We start from the raw sequence: 24,179 nt of genomic DNA, 5'->3' as shown, positions 1-24,179 counted from the left end.
AGTCTTATGCACACAGCCAGTCGTTTGAAGAGACGATTAAGATGGGCTTATATTTCCAGCCGGATTATTCTTCCAGTTAGCGTTGTTTAAGTATCACTGCTTAACAGTACTATTAAATTACTAAGTATACATGTATATACATGTACAATGGACGCTAGCTTGTATATATATATACACACTCTTTATATCATGAATACGATTAGTATAATATGTTATATATTTCTTTCATATAAGTAAACCATCGACTTGTTATAACTTTTTGAGTATTGTCAAGAGAAAAACGTAGTTTCAAGCAATTAAAATTAGTAATTCTATTGCAATGTGTCTATCCTTTTAATGTACCACGCGAGAAAGAAACATGGGAAAAATTTAAAGAGTTTTGTTGCTTCTTTAAACTTCTAAAGACACAATATTAGCTTCTCAAAGATGGAGATAACATTTTTGCGTATGTTAAAGATACATGATCTTCAAAGTAAAACATTTTATCGTGGCTGCAAAAGATGTGCTTTTAATTTTTAAATGAGATATTTCCCTCAGAAACTCACATTGGAAATTCACAAGTTACTACTATTATATATTTTTTAAATATATTTTTCAAGTTACCATAGTTTACTTCATTGTTACTTTAACATTGAGCCACATTTTCCGTATTTTAGAAATGCTGAAAAAAAATTTTAATAAATAGCATAAAAATACACAATTTAACAAATAGCATAAAAGTACAAAATTTTTATAAATATTTATTTGAATATTTCTAAGTAAATATTTACTAAACATATATTTGATACAAAAATCATTTGATTTAACTATTTTTTTTTACTAAATAGATATTTATTTACTGTAAATCTATGACTTAGTACTATTCAAAGAAATATGTACTAAAATTTAATAAACTTTTCAATGTGATTTGATATTAATATAAATTAAAAATTAATACTGATTCTATAGTAATACTGGTCATTAATGAGTTTGTTAAATTAATAACTTCCGCTAATTCTTTTATTGTATTTTTTTACGTTAATTCTGAAAATAAGGTTAAAATTTGTCCTGTAAGCTCTAATTTTTTGTAACATATCTCTTTTTAAAAACTTACACATTTTGATAATAAAAGCTCGTTTTTCTTAATTAAAATAATTTAGTTCTGTCTTAAGTCTTTGTAATAAATAAAAAATCTGTTGAATTCATTAGAGTTATTCCCTGTACATCATTTATTTGTACCTAAGAGTAGATGAGATAATTTTTAAATATATGTTATTTAAAAAATCTTTATAATCTCCTCATAAATTTGGCAAACAAATTTAAAATCAAAATAAAAAATACTATGAGAAAAATATTGTTAGATCAAATTAACATAAAAGCAGCGAAATTTTGTCGACTAATATAATTTTTACAAATGCTTTTAACAAAATATTCAGCGAATGATGAGATGAGAAATGCTTTGTATCAAAAGGATGAGAGAACATCGCCGTGATGTTACATCGAAGCGCTTCGTCGCGACGCCGGCGAGCGTCGCCAAACGTGGTAAATTCAAGTCAGCCGGCATCTTCGACGATGCGAGGTCGACGAGCGAGCGTAGCGACTGAGAAACCTCTCATCTTACCACCAAGTAGCCCTGGCGGAACGATGGAAAGGCAGCGGTCGCCTAGGGGTAGCATAGTGCCGAATATTGCTCTGGATACCGAGAGCGACTCTCCCGACGAAGTTAGTATTCACCCTCTTATATTTTTAGTATAATTTCTTAATATATATTCAAATCGTTATTATTTTATTATTTTTAATATACAGTTTAATATAGTAACATAAAACATGAATTTCTTGCCTATACAACAATTATTTCAATTTGTTATGAGGTTAAACACATAAATGCTAAAAATTCATTCATTTCGGGAAGATGTATAAAGATTTGGTTTAATATTTTTAAAATAACGATTTAAGTAATTTGATTTGATGAACAGTTTTACTGGTGATCGCATAGAGTCATAAAGCGTAAAAAATAATTCCAAATAATTGAAATTCTCAGTCAACCGAGCTTCAAGCCTGAAATATACAGCAGATTTTCGTTCTCTTTTTCTGTTTTTTTTTTTATTCCCTTCAGGCTACGCAATGTTATACGAAATATTCAATTACTCGAGGGATACTCGAGTGTACAGGCGTTTGACATTTGTACTCGATCGATATGAGCACCGCGTATATTCATCGATGAAACCAAAAATTTTTTGTCACGCATGTTGTGTATACATCAGTTTATCCACGAAATTTTGAGGCCATGAAATGTTCAGTACAGATGGATTGCTATCACATGTTATTCATTAGTAGATGATAGACATGCGTTTAGGAAGTTATCGGTTGGCTTTGGACAGCAATCGCTAAAATGATTAAAATACGTTTACTTCGATCGAGTATTTTAACATGTTTTGCGAGCGTGTAGCGCTTACTTCCATATGCGAATGTAAATTTATTTCCGCGTTAATTCCTATGCTAATTAAACACATTAGATATATTGCAGAGATATGGATGCGTATAATATTAATATATCTCCAACATTCAAAAATTTCCAAGTAAAATCAGAAAAATCAATTAACTTAAATAACTAGAAATTAAACACTTGTAAAAAGAAAAATAACCCAATTCCTGAAATTACGAGCTTATTATCATTCTTGATGAACATCTTTTACGTGAAAGGAAAAAGAAAGTCTCTTTTATAAAAATTTCATATACGATTAAAAATTAATTCTTGCTCTAACAATTATTCCTTCTGTTAAAAATTAAATAGATAATGCTTTATGACGTTTTATTTCAGGGAGTCTGTCGTAGAATCCTGCCGGATCCCGAACAGTATGGTACCGGCCGCAACTCCCTGGCGCCCGAGGCGAGCCGCAGCCCGCGAAACTCTCTGATACCTGACGATTACTGCAGAAGCCCGCGAGGCTCCCTAATACCGGACTCGAGCAGGAGCCCACGTAATAGTTTAGTACCCGATATGATGCGGTCACCGCGAAACAGCTTGACGCCAGAAGTCTCTCTTAGTCCGCGTCACTCTCTGGTGCCGGACTCGGCACTTAGCCCGAGAAATTCTCTGGTGCCGGATGTGGCCTATAATCGGAGTCCACGGAATAGTATGGTGGCGATTGGCGGCTCTAGAATATCCCTCTTACCGGAAAATGGTAACGCGATCGTGGCCGCCAGTCGTAGTTCCAGACATTCGTTAGTACCGGACACGACGAGAAGTCCGCGAGGCAGTATGGCAAATTTGGATTTTGACCGAAGTCCACGTGGCTCGATATGTCCGGAATTGCACAGAATATCCAGAGGCAATATCACGCCTATGGAGGTTCCAGATAGAAGTCCACGCGGTTCGATAGTCTCGGAGTGTCTGAATCAGAGTCCTCGTGGCTCCATCGCACCTGATCCCAACAGATCTCCTAGAGGATCGATAGCGACGGATGCGAATCGGTCTCCACGTGGATCGATATGTCCGGAGAGCAGCAATAGAAGCCCGAGAGGATCGATCGCGCCGCATGATCAGACAAATCGATCGCCACGCGGAAGCATAGGCATGAACGACGTCGAAAGACATTCAAAAGGCTCTCTCGGAGCTATTAACGACGACGAAAACAGAAGTCCCAGAGGAAGCATCGGGCCTGAGGGAATCAACAGAAGTCCTAGGGGTAGTCTCGGAGGACATCAAGACAGAAGGGCGCCGAGAGGCAACCTGGGCTTGCAAGATCCTAGAAGAGCTTCCGCAGATCAGGGTAAGAATTTAAGATTTTTGAAATTTTTTACTGAGTCATTGAAATACAATAGAAAACTATCTTGGAAGGATCATATAGGATAAAATATATCATATTTTGTTATTTTTTTATTTTAACATCTAGCAACAATTACCGTTAAGATTGCTATTAAAAACTAGCTATTAAGCTTCGAGTTATATATTACTTTTTCTACTAAAAATAAATGAGTACTATGGATATTAGGATTGGAAACTTGTCTCCGCGAATTGCGACTGATGCGTATACGGAACTATCGCGAAAATGTGGTCCTTGGACTTATTTAAACCGCAGTGATGTGCATCGAAATACAGATGTAATCTACGAAATTATAGCGTCACGGTGAAACGCAATGCAATGTGCAAAGGAACGTTTGCGTTTGCCGCAAATGCGGTTAAATCATGCCAATAATATGCTTGCATGCATGACATGTCAATTATACATAACAGAATAAAACAATTGCTCGTTCAGTTATTGACTCGAGAAATTACAATTACGACTAACAAGAAACCGCTGGAAAAGCGAGTTTTGATAAAAGCGTGACATTTGATAAAAATAATAATAACCTTATACTCGGGGATCGAGTATTTTTATCATGTGTTGCATACCAAAATAAACATTAAAAATAATCGTTGCTTTTATATCAAAATAAAAATTAAAAATAGTCGACGCTTTTATTTAGTTTCTGCTCGAGCAATTATAAGAAAAGCTGTTTTATATAAAGACAAGCCATAAAATATTCACCAACAAGATTCCATGCAAACGTTTCCTTAACGTCCCCGCATTTACAGGTTGAGACTACCTCGAGGCAGCAAGTATCTTCTCTCCTTAGGGAATGTAATGGCAATTTGACGCTCATTACTGTACAACTTGACGTCAGATCTCCGGAGAGGCCGATTAGTTTTCGTTCATTTCTCCCGTGTTCAAGGCATCGAGTGCGATAGACACGTATAATATATCTCGAATGACGGAAATTGGTCGCCGGGTGATACATTCTCGCGCGTGTCGATTGCACACGATATTACACATCCGATATTTCTCACTGAAATCCTGCGACGGATGCAATAGACTCTCGCGCCTCGGAATAACGTAAGCGTGACACACGGAAGGTACGGATCTGCCAAGAAATGTAAAATAATATCGACAAGTCGATACGATGTCAATTCCAGCGCAAAGCTTTCATTAAGAAACAACAATTGATAGGTCCCTATTTCCCCTGTATCCTCGCACGGTTGATTTATTACGATTTAATCAGGTCAGACGAATGCAAAGTATCTTCGAACTTCACATCAATCTCTCAATAGTATTATTGCATCACAAGTATAATACGTGACGTTCAAAATTAAAGTACAGCAAAATATACAGAAAGAAGATTTTATTGAAGTAAATTTAGCTAGATAGCTATATAAAAATAATATTTTGAACTAAAATAATTACATTATACATTGTAAAAAATAAAATGTTATAATTTTAACTTAAAGACGTATGGATTTTTGCATGTCTCAGAAAATCCATATGTCTTTAAGTTAAAATTATAACATTTTATTTTTTACAATATAGAATCTCAAACATAACGAGTAATGTTGCAAAAAGTTTTGACATCCTATCAATCAGTTTGAGCATTTTACATAATTATTTTGATGGCCCAAAATTATTTTCAGATCTGTATTTAGATACTTCAATAAAACTATCCCTTTCAAGTACTAAATAATATAAAAATAATTTCTGTTGGTACGATTTTGTACTAATATTTATATTTGATTTAATATATAAATTATTAATTTCTTCCTCGTAAAAATTCAGCTTCTATCGTGACGGTTATATCGATTGCAATAAATCACGGATCACATTTTTGACAAATGTGTGCAGATTATTAAGTTTGAACATATCGTGAGCCAAATTACTATTAACAGTTAGAAAATCCACATACAGTGTTGATAAAGTAGTATTAAACTTCTTAAGTCGATCTATGCAAATTAGTTTACCACAATCATAGATATATGCACATGCTGATATGTATGTATCTTGCGGTGATAATTCACCACTAATATATTCCGCCAATGCGATAAAATCCATAAGAAACTTAACAACTCCGCATGCTAAGACCGCTCTTTTATCGACGTGATTCTTGTGGGGCTGCAACCACAAGAAATCGAAACATGAGGTAAATACGAGGAATTTATCCCAGCGATAATTAACGCGAGAAAAAGTTATGTTTCGGTCGCGCAAATTGGCCTGATTTTGTTGCACGTGCACATGATGTTTATTAACGTTAGCAGCTACATTAAATCACTACCGGTCACGAGATTGAAATATGCGTCTGATACATAATGCCTACTTACCCACTTCGCGCGGTTGCGATGCAAGAGAGATTGCGTGCGCGCTCTCAGGCGAGATCAACCAGTCAAAGCACGAATTTCTCCTTGAATATTCTGAAACAGTAAAAATGCAAATATACAATAAATAATTCATAATATAATTTTACAATTGTTCTAATTTCGTAAGTATAATAATGTATTATGCAAATACATTACCGCTCATGGAAGTTCGGATATCCTCATAAATTTTATCGAATGATTATGTAAAAAATTAAGACATTATAAAACAGCAATTGTATTATTTTTTTAATATATTTTTTAAATATATTAGATTACTTGTGTACACATACTAGCAATTGCAAAAGTTTTATAAATTATTTTTAATTTTATATGCCAAAATGTTTTACCTTTATTTCGTAGAACATTGATAGTATAATCGGTAAACTTCAAAAATTTGCTTTTAATATACAAAATTAAAAATAATTTATAAAGCTTTTGCTAATCTATCCTCAATCTATTGTATGAGGATAGGTTGGCAATATACAACACAGCATGAGCCCACATTTGTGTTCTCTGAGCAAATTTTTTAAATTTATCGATTATGCTATCAATGTTCTACTGAAGTAAAGACAATATTTTTTGACATACAAAATTAAAACTAATTTATAAAGCTTTTGCAATTGTTAGTATGTGTACAAATAATCTACTATATATTTAAAAAATAACACAATTGCTGTTTTATAAAATCTTAACTTTTTACATGATCATTCGATATTTATGCGAATGTCCGAACTTCCTCATGAGTAATGTACGTATTAAATCGTTTTTTATGGGTCTTATCGTTTAAATTCGTTCGCCTTCTCCATATAATTGTCATCTCCAAAATCGATATGACAAGACTTGTTTACGGAGCTACCGCCATCAACGAAGTCGATAAATTTTGTGACGAGGAATGTCGCAATAATCGAAATCTCTCCGGCAGATGGGATTCGTATTCTGTAAATTGAAAGTGCGGATTTATCACGTGAAGCAGTGTGCATTAAACGGAAGCTTGTTGACAAAGATATCTCATCGCCTAAATTTGCATGATGTCTCTTTACAACAAGCGAAATTCGTGCAAAAGTAAAATATAAATTAAATTGTGCACTAACATTGTTAATTGGCGTGTCGTTTGTCATTGTTTGTAATTGTATAGGTAGTATTCATTAGTTGCACACGTGTTAAAACGAGGAGAGTCAAAAACTACAAATCAGAATAATATAATCACAAAAAGTTCAAACGTAAAAATAAATTAAATACTACACACAAAATTTCGTCTATTCAGAAAATATGGCAAGTAAAATTTGCACAAAAAATTTTGACAATCTAATTGTACACGAATTGTAATTCACATGTAGAATTTGAGAATACATCCCACGGTCACAGAAAAAAAACTACAAATCGATGCAAGTAGTAAAAATATCTTTTATAAAATATCAGTATAAGTTCGAAGTATATCACATACTATTTTGCAATTTTTTCGCCAGCGCGAGTCGTCTTCATCGTGTTTTCATAAATATTCATGGGATATCATGCAAGAATTTTGCGAGATGTTTCTCGCACAAGAATTTTGAAAGGCAGTCGGATAAATTCAAATATTTGCACTTATGTCCAGGAAGCACGAGAAACCGAAGTTCCTCGCCTTATCGCCAAAGAGAAGTGAGCTCGGGAAGTGTCAGATCGGGCGGAAGTGGTGGCGCACAGGTCAATCTAGGATATGGAACGAACGCCTGGGCCGATTCCAGGCGAGCTAGCAGCTCCGTTTCACAGGTAACTGTGCCTTTTCTATCTCTCTTTCTCCCTTCTCTCTCTCTCTCTCTCTCTCTCTCTCTCTCTCTCTCTCTTTCTTTCTCTCTTATCGTGCCCGTTGCAATTCCGGTCTGCAACGTTGAAGAAATTTCTTTCTCGGCCACGCTATTACGGTGCACGCCCTAATTGTGTTATGAGTGTTCCGGAATTTCTCACTCGAACGACGGAAATGGACGACTGGGATGCTCTCCATCTTTATGATTCAACGGTTATATACGCAGGTAACTCGAGTAACGCGAACAACTCGGGCAACGCGAGCAATACATACTCGAAGTTGCAATTTGTCATTTATCATCCGTTGCGGTAATTACGACGAACTGAAGCAGTTGCAGGCAGAGAGCATAAGGATATTCTTTTTATTCGCCGGAAGTACGCTAACAAGGCAACTTTCATAAACTACAAGTTGTGAAAAGAGGAACAAAGAGTGAAACTTTTTTTGAACGCAGATTGCTTTGATACAAGTACATAACATATTTTTACGAAATTATTTTTCTAGCACTGTAACTGAAATATTATTTCAGATATCGAGAATGATATTTTATTCTAGTTTGACGCATTTATTGCTCATTGATACTTTTCGCTTAGAGTCTTTTAGAGAGTATCATAAAATTTTACAAATTTTATTATACAATAAAGTAAAATTTCAAAATTTTATATTTTTCGTAAAATCTAAATATTTCTTAAGATTTCATATTATTAAAAAAATAATTAAATTGATAAGTTAAACATGCATCCACATATACTTAAATATTAATATAATATCTTTAAATAATATTTATATAATATTACAATATTAAGTAAATTGTTAATGAGCTTAATTTTATTAATGTTTTCTTCTTAAGTGCGATAAAGAAATTACTGGAAGACAGTACTGGACTTTTTTTAAATTACAGGTACGACGTACATAGATCGCAGATTCATATATGTAAATATAAAATAAAAAATAGATTCAAATGTAAATTCGAATTTTCGTTGTAAAAATGTTGCTCTTTGCCGAATAAATTTTTGTTGAGTCAAAAATCGATTGAGGCAGCCTTGTAAAAGCATTATTTCTCGTTTTTTTTCTTGCCGCTTATCCCTGTAAAATCTTCAAAGTAATTTTCCTCGTTATTGCTCCGGAGACGTCACGTCGGCTTCGCCGACTTTTTACACAATTTTATTTTTAATAGCAAAATTTGCTTAAGTTCGATTATAAAAGCGGGGAATGAGCCGGGAACCCGTTCATGGAATGAGAGTGAAAAAAGACAAGCGACCACTAACTCCGAAAATAGTCTATCTTACTTAATCGGAAAAAATGTTGCATTAATCACATATGTAATGTGATTACGATGATAATGCCTCATTTCTAGGATTAGTCATTTATCTTTTTGTTAAATTACACTAACTATAGAAAATATGTATTTCCTCCGTATATTACACTATCCTATCAATGAAGGAGTTCATTCTAAAAAAGAAGCTTAAAACGATCTAAAATTGCACTCTGATTGGTTTTCCGGTGCAGACACAACGTGGCACGATATGTTGCTGCAACGCACGCAAGGCGAGGTCGAGTGAATGACGATACAAACGATACATAGCTTCACGACGAGATCCTCCACACCCGTATCCCTGATGATTTGCCCATTGCCTTTTGATGGAGAACTATATAATGAATACAAAAGAGTTCTCTATGAACATATATATATATATATATATATATATTTAACTAACTATAAATATGTTTAACAAACAAAGCAGAAAAGTTATTAATAAAGAAATATACTGTTTTAAAGCTTTTGGGTTTCCTTTATAATTTTCTTAGAAAAACTTTTTAAGGAAATTTCTTTTTTCGAGATTTTTTTGTAAAATAAAAAATAACCGATAAATATATTTTAGCTTTACGATTTGATGGTAAGAGCAGAAAAAATTTATATTTACGATAAAACTGACGTATTTTGCAAACTGTTAAAGCAATTATTATAAGCGCATGCTATCACTTCCCGTGAGAATCATAATATTAAGATGCACAGAATTCAGTAGAGTGTGCCAGCATATACTTCTGATTCGTGCTCGTGACAGCTCAAATTTTTTTCGCACATATCACATCCGCAGCTTATTTCCGTGCTTTTATCCGCGCGAAAAACGTACCTGAGACGTGTATGCGTTACCCGAGGATCTCCCGAAGGATCTTATTCCGCAGAACGTAGAACGAAAATCGATGGAGAAAGAAGAGATGTATTTGCTACCATTCAACGAAGCTGTGCTCGTGCTTTACAGGATCGTTTATTGAATCTACGTTATGTGGAAAATGAACGGAATATAAATTGAACTCTGACGCCAAATCTGCGCGGCATTTCAAAGAGACACGGTTAGATAAAAAGTACTAAAACTATTAATTAAAGCGTATCGTAAAGTCGAGTTTCTCGTAAAATATAAAAAGTATCGGCTTTCATTTGCCGGCGATTAAATTGCTGCATAAAAACTTTCCGTACAGTACTGAATTTTTATTATTAAAAAAAAACGGTTTTTTTCAAAAGAATTTTTTAAATACAAAAATCTTTAAATACACGTTAATTCTTATTTCTGAATTACGAACTGCGTTAATACGGATCTCCACTGAAAGATGAAAAAAACTGCACTTGTTCCATCACTAATTGCATTACTCTGTAATCAGCGAAATACAGACAAAGCATGGTACACGGCAACGCACATTAGCACAAGATAATGAAAATAAAATAAAACAAAATTAAATTATTGTAATATTATTAAAAAGAACTAATATTATTAAAATAAAATTATAAAAGATAAAAAATGTAAAGAGAAAGAGAAAGAGAAAGAGAAAGGTTAAAAAAAAATAAAAATTGGAATGTGTCTTTCACCCAGCTTTGAGAATTTTTTTCCATGATAAAATTTAATGTCATACATGTGCTATTAACGAATGAGATGAATGAATTCGCCTGTATCAAATTGTATTATATCATGACATGGGAGAAAATCTGATTTGAGCTATTGCGTGTGCTTTCAGCTTTCAGGCGATGAGTCGCGCCGGCTTTGCGCCAGTGGCGTGAAGGCACCTGAAAAGGGTGATGCAGAGGCTGCGAATCTCGGTGTAGCAACCTACGGCTCGGTCGTGTTTCAGCTAAAAGATGCTCATCTCGAAGCAAACGGCATCTGCGACTTCGTTTTTCGCGCTTTGAGAGTCATCAGCAAGACAATGACATTCACTATATGTCTGACCTGTTTGTCCACTGTGCCTATTTTGATGTTCATCTTCGGTGAGTGAAGAGGCAGGGAAATACAGTTAAACGGATAACGAATGGTTTTAATTAATCTCGGTTGCGCGAATCGAGAAAGAGGTCTTTGACTGATAATCGGCCACATATATATGGATAATTTAACTTTTCACAAGAAAATGTGTTCAGATAGCATAATGAATATTATATAACTAGCAACTGGATAAGTGGGTCGAAAACGACCTCACCGAAGTTTCAGTTCGATCCGTTTTACACTTCAAAATAAAAAGACGATCGATACCTCTGGTAGTACAAGTATATCTATACTTAAGAACTATAACGACAGAGTTTCGTGAGACTTATTGTTAGGGAAAAAGACTATATACCTTGACTACTCTTTGATCTATGGCGCTTTTAAAAATTCAAGTATTACTAGCGCCACTTTTTTTCACTCTATCATCATTTAATATCTTTTTTACCTTGCTTGTTCTCAATACGTTATACTTTCTCGATATTGCTTTTAACGATTATTATATGAATATTATATGAATATTTTACGTGTAAAAGGATACGCTTAAAAGAATGATGTAAAATGAGTGATTAAACAAGATGTTCTCTTTAACTTTCTTTGTATTGCAATAAACTTCACAAAACCTTGTAGCTTTTTCTGATGTAAATTTTTCTCTATTACATATCTCTCGGAAGAGTTGGAGCTCTTTTATTGCCCCTTTAACCTCTCTTAAGGGAATAGCTTTACGCATAGTCCGACAAGGATAATTTTGCAAATATCAAAGAAAATTTTTAACGTAGTACCCGTCACTAACGCTCTGTATTTAATCGCTTTTTATCTTCTACTAATCTCAAAATTCAACTTGTTAAAAATACAGAGCCCGATAACAAAAGATAATTTCCTAAAATATTTCACGTAAAAGACACCAATCAATGTAAGAGATAAGATTTTTTTATCAGTGTTCTAACAGAAGTACATTCCGCGCTGCCGTTAATAATAGAAATTTGCACTAACTGTTTGAGATAAATAAATTCTTGAAATTTCTCTTCAGTGAAAAGATTTATTAGCTGACACTTTCTAAAGTTTGTCATGTCAATTAATCATATTTCTCGCTACGTGACATTACGTTATATCACCTATATAATTTCGTGGATGTAATTTCGTCATTAAATATTACTCCTGATATATCTAATCTTTGTAAATATTTAATGTATAATAATATTTAGAATAACATACTCATATTTCGAAAATTAAATGTAATTAAATTTATACTGTAATTAGATTTCGGGATAAACTAAAAATAATTTGTCACTCAGATAAATAAGAATCTCGTTTCTCCTGTACGGTGAGTACTCGTCTTCCTGTCGGTGTAAAATAAAGTCTATTTTAAATAATTTGTAATAAAGTATATACTTTAAAATTTATAGAAAAAAATTTTATAATTTTGCTATTTAATAAAAAAAACATTTTAAAATTAGATATAATGTATTTTAAAATACGCGACATATAAAATTATTGTATAAATAGAATTCTATCTTAAAATCTGATGCAAATTATAGATCGTTTAAAGTAAATTCAAGACGTAAATAGTATATTGTTTTCTCTCCCCTTTATAATGACGTAAAGTTTCGACCAACAAAATGCAAATATTTAATAAATGTTCACAACGATATGTGGAAAAATTTGCGGTAGTTCAAAGTAAATAAAATCTTATTTCTACCAACAAATTTTTTAACACTTTACGAAATAAGATTTTTCAATTCTCGATGGTATTTTATTCGTGTGTAATTCTTTTTGCATTTGGGTACATATAATTTTAATATAACTGAATTTTAACGCGATAAATCTCTTAAGTTTCTGTTCACGCAAATTATAGCACATTTCCCCTTCCGTCAATTCGGTGGAAATTCTACGAAATATACGACACCATTTCCGAGCTAATTAATGCTACCGGGATTACGACACGCGAATCGCTAGCGTGTTGAGCTTGCAGCATGAAAGCATATTTAATTTCTCGGGCATAGGTTACTCGCGCAGTAGGGAGCATAGACGTACAACCTGATTTAATATAAGTCCGGTGCATTCACCCTCTGACGAAGTCCACCTGGCAAGAACATGCAATCGATAATAATGGCGCAGGTAAACCGCAAAAGTGATCGCAAATCAGTGATTCCAAATAGAACTTAGTCTTTCGTAAATCACGATCCAAAAATGGAATGGAAGTCACCAATTGTGATTTGCGCTGTGCAAATTTAATAAACCGCATAAATCTAAAGGTTAATTCGAGTAATGTCAAGCATATTGAGTTCCCGATATATTGAAACACCGCTGTTCAAAAGATTTCTTCCTCTCGTATATGTAAAGACAAAAGAAAATAATCGATATATCACAAATTCCGATTGATTGCATTTCGAGAACATTTATTTACATGGAAAGAACATTTTGCTGGAGTGTAGAAAGATCTCAGAAAATAATTTTGTTGAACTATCAAAATAATTATGTAGGATGCTCAAACTTGATAATAATATTACACAAATTTTGAAATTCTAATAAGTAGTTCAAGCGTCTTACACAATTATTTTGATAATCTAATAAAATTATTTTCAAATATGTATATATATAGCTAAATTTTTAGATACTTCAGCAAAATCGATCTTCCCTTATATGCGTTATATATTAAATATTTAATTGGAGCTCATGAGATCGGCTCATTACAAAATAATAATATTAAAGATATAAAGTTGAAATAATATAAAATATTTCCTTGGGGTTTTTAACTATTTAAAAATAACATAGTGTATTATCTCTCTCTGTACCTACTACTATCAAAGTATGTAGGACGACGATATTGATTTTTCATTGCACCGAATGTCACGAAATAAATTCTTCGAAAAACTGTCGAGGATTATGCTGTAGCAGAAAATTAATACATACAAAAGATGTGCATAATAACGAGGTACACATTACTCAAGTTACGTTGCGCAGCGAAGAACCTTCTGTGATATGCATGTTATCCTAAGTCGAACGTCGAACCAGGACGTGATACACAAAATAGACTCTAGGCAACAAGCAATTAATGCTAAATTATTCCTCACTGGCGTTGGAAAAAGTGCAAAATAATGATGCGTGTCAGATATACGTTAGATCTTAATTGATGGATAAGAATATCGGTTAAGAGATGCTTCTTCTCCTTTTCTATTCGAAGAAAAAGAACAATAAAAAGAACTTGCAGAATACTAAATAAGTTACTATATCATGTATTATTTCTACTTATTACTCAAACTATGAAGTATTTGAGTCACGGATATAAAAAGAACAAACATAAAAGGAAGACAATGTCATAAAATGTCTATTAATAAAACAAGTTCAAGCGAGAAAGCGAGAAGGCAGAAGTCATATAATATCAATTATCAAGTTTATTATTATATGTCGCACTTATTACGCACAACGTAACATGGAAATTTTCATATATATCTTATATGTTTAACTAGAGACAATATTTTATATTTTATATTTCAAAAATATAAAAAAATACACATTGTGTATTAATTTTCGATACGCACGATAGGTTTTTTTGAAACCATATCAAATTCAGATCAAACACGAATAAATAAAATAGTGTATGAAGAGTGTATGCATTTGCTTTTTCAATATAAATTTTTATATTGCAACGAACGACGAACGTGTCGAAAATCAATATTTTAATTTACCTTTACAGGTGTGCAGTTCATTAAGGATTGCCCTAAAGAGCCATACATTCCCGTATACATGCTGATCGGCGGAGTTCTGGGCGCCGTGCGTATGTTTTGGGCGCTGTATTCACAGATACGCTCTCGGAGGCCGGAAGTCTCGTCCCATTCCGCCAACAGACCGCACGTCTCGCCTATGAAATTACTCTCCACAGTTTTATCGTGCTTCCTGGTCGCGTGGTTCGTGTTAGGTGAGCAAGAAATTTTGTCCGAAATTGTACGCGACATGTTATATTTCGCGCCGGCAACCCGCAAACTTTCGGAGCGTTAAAGCATGGAGGATTTAGCAAACAAATGCAAAGCATAAGTCAGATTAGGAAAACACATGTTTCATAACACTTAGCTCTATGATTCTATAATAACTTTGTAGATACGCGTGTGATTAAATATTAAAAGATCATCATTATGTACAAGATAGATCAAATTATAAATAAAAAATGATCAAATTTTGTACTATTCTAACATTTTTTTTATAAGTAATAAAATAGTTTTTATATTCATATTTTTAATTAGTTTTCTTATCTCTTTGTTTTTCATATTATTTCTTTTGTTTTTATTCCGTTATTTTAATTATTTATATTTCATTATATTTCAACAATAAATTTAAATGTATTATATTATTTTCTATATATTTTATAAATAAAATTCTCTGAGATAATTCACGAATCCAACAGAAACCTTCTGCGTACTAGAGCTGAATGTAAGCACTCTCGAGAACTTTGAATGAATGAAGTGGCGTACAAAGCTCCAGAAACAATTCCGTTACGATATTATTATATCATTCCACAAATTACAGCATGTTATGTTTAACCTCCTTACATGTTGATCTTAATTGCACAGTGCTTTCTCATGCTATAAGCGAATTTTTACGTTGACGAAAATATCGGTCAAGTGGCTGAACTTTGCTTATATTTGCACGTTGCAATAAACGGTTTTAAAAATATATTTTATCTTTACCATAAATGTATCGATATTAAAGTATCAAAAACGTACTTTAGTAGTGCGGCATCATTAATGAATATAAAAGTTTATTAATGATGTCGCTACTAAAGCACAAGAGTCATCACTTTTTATAAATTATTAATATAAATTTAAAATATTGTGTATATATCGATTTATGGATTAATTAGACTTTTTATATTTCTCTTTTATTCTAGTTTTTTTTAAATAACGTCTAATACGTAAAATGGCAAAGAGTACGAAGTGTTGGAAATATGCGCACGTAAATCTATATATGCGAGAGAAAATTTCGGGATTAAAAAATTCATTATTTATGACAATTTAATTGTTCGTGATGAGGCAGTGTCGGGTAATATTTACATTTCATACGGCAACATCGCAACATGTCACAGTTCGTTGATCGGAATGCAGGATAAAATTGTAGACTGCTTAATTACTTAGCATATGTATGTCACATAGATCGTTATTATTTCAAAAGTTTTTCAGCCTAATATAAAAACAAGATTCTGATTGAGTCGAAATCAATCGAGGAAAATTCTTCTATGTATACTTTGAAAAAATCGATATAATGAATTAAATAATTTGATAACTTAATAATATTTTATTTGATTTTTTCCTGTTTAAGGTGCTGTCCCATAGCACAGAGTTTTCGCGTAACGCGTATCATGTAACCAACTAGAGGCGTTTTTTGTTATACGGAATTTTATTTCTATATATCTCAAGAAACACAAAAAGTTCGGTGACATACACGATAACCAATTATATCTTTACATTCTTTTAAACTGTCCTAACAGAAATAGCAAAAATCACCATTCATTTACGCGAATGTGTAACACTCCATGCGACACATGGAGATGAGTTTAGCGTAACGCACAATATCTCTAATTAATTACGCGATACATGAAATAAGACGGCACTCTTAGATTTTAAGTTGGATAATTAATTCCTACGTTCATCGATGTACATTGTGTTGTTCTCCTTTTTGTTTTAGGACATTACTGGATACTGCATGCAATGTGGCCGGAATACGAATTTTCATTGTACACGCCCAATAGATGGTGTCATAAGACGCTTTATATTTTTTCTTTAGTTCATTTGTTCGTAGTGTACACGGTTTTATTTCTAATATTAATAGTGGCAGTCGGCCTGGCTTTCTGCAGAATTTTGGAATGCCCTTTACCAGAAAGGTAAGTCGATTTTTGGAACATGAAGTAATTTGTCCAAATAAAATTTCGGACAAACAATAAAAAGGTCGTGTTACTTGCAGATAATAAAAAAAATCGAATAATGTTTCTGACGAGATATATTTTAAAAAAAGCATAAAACTTAAGAAGGTATCTAATAATTATTTATACTAAAACTTAACACCTTCGATTATTATTTATTTGTATAAGTATTTGTAAATAATTTTCAAATTTTTGTTCATATATTACAAATATAATAAGCGACAATATAGTTCAATAGGAACTAATTTTATCTTTCTAAAAGTTAAAATGTGAGAAAATAACACCAATGCTGTACGAATTTTTTCTTGTAATATACGAATATTGTTCATAATGAAAATAATACGCGATGTTGACCTAATTCTCGTAGAACTGACGATGCAAACTATTTTACGACGCCAAACCTGACGACGAAAAATATTTTGTCCTGGCGGCACCGCGTTTCAATCTGCGTATGTTACAACATTCGATACATTTGGAGAGCTGAGTAGCAAGGGTCGTGTAACGTGAGGATCATATAAACGCACACCGATCATGTTTCTATCGAAATGTGAATATCACTCGCAGCTCACATTGCGTGTCCAATATATAATAACGACATGATTAGAATATTCGCGGCGATTACAATGGATGCGTAAAAACGTTTGAGCTTGCAAAAATACCCGTATTGCAATTTATCGTTGTTTATTTCATCGTTTTTATTTCACACAAAAAAAAAGGCGAATGCTCAACTTGTTGAAATCGAGATATCTGATAATCGCTAATAGAAAATTATTTTCTGAATCGGTACATATTCGAGAGCATCTTTTCATATAATCTTTCATACGATCCGCATATTATAAAAAGTAAAATGAGACAGGATACACTTTACACATAAGGCAACGAACTCACGATCGATAAGAGCATACTCACGCTCCAAAGCGCGCCCGTTTTGCTCGACTTTCAGATACAAATAACCACGGCGATCCGTTCGCCAGAATAAAATCCGTGAGAAGAAGAAAAAAAAGTTTGCGGTTGGCAGTGGAGTTAGCGGCTGGAGTTTAGACAGACACGTTCTGGAGGATCTGGAGGAGGAGGACGACGATGGCGACGATACGCACAGCGACGTTGATCTAAACGAGGATAATTGCGGCAATAAGATCGTGCAAGAGGTGAAGTTTTGCAGCAAAGTGCAGTTTCGCGCGCCGGATATCATCGAGCTGTGATGAATAAATGATGTCACAATGGAAGGAATGGAAGAGACGTCTTGCTACCCTAGCGGCGAAAAGACTCCGGAGACAGGATGCCGGGCAAGAGCAATTCGTGAGATGAAAAACTTTCTCGTGCTAACGAGGATGCTAGCCGCGGGGTTAGAATTTGCGAGATAGAAGAGAATGGCGAAGGGAAACGGATAATGAGGTCACTAAAGAAAAGCGCCGCCGAAGGTCGAGAGTGTATCACTTTCGTAAATAATCGAGGTCTCGACTCCAGACACGTGCGAAATTCTGGAATGGAATCGTTACATTTTTCGCGGAGAAGAAATCCATGTGACGGAAACATATCAGGCGAGAATCAGGATCGATCGCGAAGAAATTATCTCTCGATGGATGAAACGGATATAATGGAATTAAAGTGTGACTCGATTTATCCCAATTAATTTGTAGAATATAAGAGAGAAATAAATCCTGGGTGATATTTAAACAATATAAAACGAACGATAAAAGTAAGGATGATTCCAGCAATATAATTCTTTCAAGATGTAAATTAAAATATTGGCATCAAGCTATTATTGTTTTCACGGAAATGTTGCGCATGGCAGGAAGTTTATATAATTTCCTGCCAGTGGATTCATCCAAGCAATATTCGATGAAGAAAATCCATAGTGACGGAAATATCCATAGCAAAGGAAACGGAGTGAAACTTTTATCGGTGAAAGAAGATTACGTAAGGAATGCTTGTAACAATGATTGGAGCACGTTTTCACAAAACGAGAGAATATTTTCCGTAGAATTTCGCCTCTAAAGCGCCGTGATATTGATTTAAGTCATGTCCTGGCTGCGGTTAGACGAAGAAATCGATACGAGATTTCTTATCTTGGAGACCTCCACTCGTATCAAAACAAGGATCTCCAATTCGTCATTCTCACAAATAACACTCTTCTCTCTTTTTGCACGCCAATTGAACGCAGAAATTGAATTTCAAGCCACATATATAACTTAATTCAATTAGAACGGCCAAGCGATATTTTCGTTTTTCCTAGAAACGTTTGTCAAGAAATTCAATGTCGTTTTAATATAGATTCAGTGTGAATAATTGCTAGATACGCAATCGTAGATCTTCCGATTATTTTTATTTGCTCGACAACGTAACAGCCTATTTATTTTCATGATTTTTATCATGTAACTCTTATAAGAATACAAATAAACCAAAAAAATATACTTCTTCTTATTCTGCTATAAATAATTATGAAAACTTTGACCAATAAATATTTCTAAATAACTTTATTGTACAAAACTACTTGAATTGGAGATCTCAAGCTTAAGCTTTGTTAATTTCTATGTAGATACGTCCTTGCGGAAACACGACGCGTAACAAACTCTACCAACCATGTTTGAAGACTGTTGTTTAAAGACAAAGTTGGAGAAAATTCGCGCAAATCCTACGACTACAGTTTTACGACGATGTAATGCTTGGCGTAAAGTTGTGGCCCGTGAAGAAAACGTGAATTTGCGAAAATTTACTTATTATTTGGAATGCTTGAAAAAGTAAAAAGTTGTGCAGAGTGAAAGACCGACATACGGAGAAGAACGAAACCAGGATATCGACTTATCGAGCGGTGACAACGACGACGACGACGACGACGACGACGACGACGACGACGACGACGACGACGACGACATGTTTCTGCCGACCGACACGACGCGCAAATTCGCATCAAATCAAGTTTGGCGAAAATAGTTACGGCAGCAACTGAGTTCTTTCGCTTAGTGACGGAAGTGATATCAAGATTATTTGTCCCGGTCATTCAATATTCTGTCGTGAAGATAACTCGTGCAGAATTTCGCGTGCGAGAAATACGGAATTTAATTCGCCTGAGAGAGTACACAGCTACAATTCGAAAACGTGTTAAAGCTTTCGATCGTTTTTCTTCCGATAATATCGAGCGAAGGTAAGTGGACTTGATTAAGAATGCTTTAACATAAAGCAGAGTATACATATAAACTGGAGGAGGCATTATATCATCTTTTTTACTTTGTTTTTTGTCTCTCTCTCTCTAAGCCAAATTATAAAAATCATAACTTTTTAACCAATTTTTTTCAGGGAAGTATAAATAATATTCAAATAACAGAGGCATTCAACCTTTGCATTTGTACAAAAAATGTTTAATATAATTTTTCGCTTTACTATTCGCTCCAAGTACTTCTTGTAGTTTCCGTTTAAAATATAAATATATCGAATAAGGGAAAATGAGCTAAATGGATTCATCTAAAATGAATTCATCTAAAAAAGTCTGTCAAACGTTAGTGATCAGAATTAAGAACATCGCGCAAAAAAGTACCAAACGCATCTTGGAACGTGTAGCTGCCTAGTCGCGTATACTATCGATTAGTATTCTAATTTTAACGCAATCAATTCATAATATACTCGTCGTGAATGAAACTTCGACCATAGACATTTTGTTACAGACAGATTTCTCTCTCTCTCTCTTTGCACTCAACTGCATGCACTAAAAAAAAGATATAATGGTAGTAACCATAAAGGAGATAATTGTACAAGTTTCATATGGATAATTAATGTATACAGTTGAATAAGTTGTTATAAAAAATAGTTTATTCAACTATGTGTACTCGCATTAATTTTACATATTAAACTTGTACAGATGTCATCTTTATAATGGTCATCATTATGTTTTTCTGATTGTGAGTGCAAATATTATTCGCATACAATTTTTTTACAAACATTTTATGGAACATAATGTTACCCACAGATCGTTACCATTCTCGTCTCATTCTTCGATTTTTACGAAATAACAACGTAAATTGTAAATAGTATGATTCTCGCGTTATTATTCAAAGGATGGTGCAATTAACGGGATAGAAGTTAACGAACCAATTAACGATGCGACCAATGTTCTCGTTTTAATTTTACTTTGATTCCGTGCTCAAATACGTTTCTTTCCAGACAATTAACTATATATTTTTTTGAAGATTATTTTTGATCATTCTCCTCATAAAAGAAAAAAGATAAGGTGATTAAAGCATAAGAATAAAGATTCAGCGAAAGAAATTGTATTGATCATTCTGATTTTATAGGAATAATAGACGAACAGAGAATAACAGAGCGAGTCGAGCCAAGGTTGAAAGCTTCTGCTTCAAATAAGATGTAAAAATTGATGGGGTACGATCAGAATACAGATTAAATTGAGCGAAAGTAGGTCAGAGAGTGGGTTTCTGTAGTAAAAATGCGATTCACCCTGTGATCCCTTTCGTTCGTGCGGATATTATATGCGTGGAAAAATTGTGACGTTATAAAAGTTATTAATTATATATACTTAACGAAACGGTACGTGTGTAAAAATACTATCAAATGTAAATATTCGTAAATATATCATTATTACAGTTGAAACGTACCGTGTAATACTCACCGTTTTAATTTACGATAAAATGTGTACGTCTCTAAATTTGGAGGCTTTATAATTAGGCTAATGTTACATTTCGTTCCACCGACATACGACCGTATAATGCGTGTTATGCACGCGTCTCGAACATCCTGTGTAAAGGACTTTGATCCAGGTATTGTCCTTTTGCGATTACGACGCAACCGATCGCGCCTCAATGCAAAAACATGCTGAAGAAAAAAATAGACCGAGAGAAAAGAAGGAGAAGAAAGGAACAATGCGTCAATTAAATCAGCACGTCAACAAGCTTCGCTACAAGCTCGTTGAGTGCAAGAACGTCTCGCGAGGGCTGATTTTGCATTATACATAGGTACCGAGAGCAGTGATTGTAGACATATAAAGATCAGACATTAAATATTTAACTCCTAACGTCAACGAAAATTTTTCATTGCGAACGCGCGAATGTGCTCAAATCTAAACATCACAACAGAACACACATATTTTTGCACATATATGAATATTTGTACGTTTGTTTAGCCGAATGTTCTCAATTCAAACGCGTTCCAACTATTTGGAAAGATAATTTGTATAGTTTTTTACCTAGAAATAGAGTAACTCATAAACATTAATTATAATTCCATATATATATATATATTCGTTCTTTATGTACCTATAGTCACTGTACCGGGTCACACGAATAAATGCTTTTCAGACAGCGACGCATTTACTCGTGTGACGCACAATGTGTGTATAAATATAGATATACTCGTACGAGAATAAGAGTAGTTTCTCCGATAAAATAAATCTGACCAAACACAGCGATAGGCGATCTATGAGAATGAAAAACGTTTCAAAGATCATTAATTTCTGCTTCAGGTACATCGTTCTTATGTTTGCACTTGCGACTGGTTCGAAAACGGGTCCATATTTTATTTATTAAATAAATACGAATAAATAAATACTGATTGTGTCGTAATTAAGGCTGTAGTTCAGCTCGTCAGTGTGAACGTAAAATAATAAATCTCCGCTGGGAACGCGCCTTTCCATAACGATATTTCCATACTCGCCGTTTATTCGTTGTTTATTCATTATTTCGACGAGTGAAAATCCCATTCGAGTTTCGAGAATCGAATAGACGCTAGAAAATGCTTTTACTATTCCTTATTTGTCACGTAAAGAATTACTTGTATAAAATAATCTAAAATAAAAACAGTAATGTGAAAATTGAAAATGTAAAATAAATATCTAACTGATTAAAATTATATCGATTAATATTCAAAGCATGATTCACTTATTTTAAAACATTATATGAATGAACAAAATACTGTTGTTTTTTTATAATATGAGAACGTAACATTTCGTTTTGATAAAATTAAACAATAAGATAATCGATTACCTTATCGCATCAGTGTAAAAGTTTCAATGAAATGATGACAGGTAATAGTTAAATTGAGGTTTTGTTTGTATTGTAAAATATGATGCTATCACAGCTGGTTTTATAAAAACAACGACCATACGTCACAGTCAAACGTGACAGCTATGGATATAAATCATATGATAGCCAGAGACACGTGCCCATACATATGAAATTCATGTGTGACTGAGGAAATTCTGGACAAGTTTTGAACGTGTGAATATTTGAATGTAAAAGTGACCCAATTCTGAATATGAATGTATGAATATGATCATACTGAGTTAAACTCACTAAGTTTTCCTATATCGATTGACGGTTACCACAAAGAATACATACATGATTTCGATTATTAAAATAATATTAACGCGATTATTACATTTTTCTCCTTCCTCTTCTTCACATTTATAAGATAGACATTTGGGAATTGTATTCTTACCGCGCGTTTAATAGTAAACATACTTGAACTATTTGCAATATTATAGCATAGCATTACATGACGTAAACAAAAGCTTTGAATGGGGAAACCATCTTGAATGCAAAATGTGCGGCGGGGATGTGGAGATCCGCCTTAGTTCGTCGCAATTACTAGAGATACTAGTTTGTGCACCAACAGTGACCAACAGTAAATTGCGCATCGATTTTCATTGGCGAAAATTCGATAGTTGTTCCTGGCTTTGTGGTATATCTACGCTGAAGCAAACGGAATTGTAGAAGCGAAAGGGAGGGAGAAGGAAAGATATAAATCGCAATGCGGAGCGTTAAATCAAACTCCAAACCACTGTATTTTATGTTATCCTGATATCCCGAGAGAATCAATTTCAAAATGAGAAAGCTAAAGTCATTAATAAAATAAAAATTTATATGAAAATGAAATATACATATGTTGTACAACAAGTATTAATTTAAACAACAGATAATTATTAATTACACAGGCCCACAAAAAAAGTGACCTGTGCTAGAGACACAGCTATGAGTCTTCAACGACTCAAAACACATAAGAATAGTTAAATCTCCACCCCAGCACAGGCTGGAAACTTTTTTTCTGTGCGCACGAATTTGACATAAAAATTTGCCCCGGATA

The 24,179-nt window shown here is 33.6% G+C and overlaps 1 protein-coding gene across 1 annotated transcript in view; it reads left to right on the top strand.

The window, feature by feature from the left end:
- LOC108749657 (peptidyl-prolyl cis-trans isomerase CYP95-like) overlaps window positions 1-18,546 on the top strand; it is a 34,612-nt gene extending 16,066 nt beyond the window's left edge. Inside the window, exons 2-8 of the mRNA XM_018488480.1 lie at window positions 1,451-1,701; window positions 2,801-3,752; window positions 7,740-7,894; window positions 10,938-11,187; window positions 14,874-15,095; window positions 16,856-17,051; window positions 18,034-18,546. Coding sequence (XP_018343982.1) covers window positions 1,471-1,701; window positions 2,801-3,752; window positions 7,740-7,894; window positions 10,938-11,187; window positions 14,874-15,095; window positions 16,856-17,051; window positions 18,034-18,043 — 2,016 coding nt within the window. The 5' untranslated portion in view covers window positions 1,451-1,470 and the 3' untranslated portion in view covers window positions 18,044-18,546. The remainder of the gene's footprint in view (window positions 1-1,450; window positions 1,702-2,800; window positions 3,753-7,739; window positions 7,895-10,937; window positions 11,188-14,873; window positions 15,096-16,855; window positions 17,052-18,033) is intronic.
- Window positions 18,547-24,179: the final 5,633 nt, after the last annotated feature.

Source organism: Trachymyrmex septentrionalis, unplaced genomic scaffold, assembly GCF_001594115.1.
Source record: "Trachymyrmex septentrionalis isolate Tsep2-gDNA-1 unplaced genomic scaffold, Tsep1.0 scaffold31, whole genome shotgun sequence".
NCBI lineage: Eukaryota > Metazoa > Arthropoda > Insecta > Hymenoptera > Formicidae > Trachymyrmex > Trachymyrmex septentrionalis.
The sequence above is the reverse complement of the archived record's forward strand: the minus strand, read 5'-3'. Positions and strand labels throughout refer to the sequence as shown.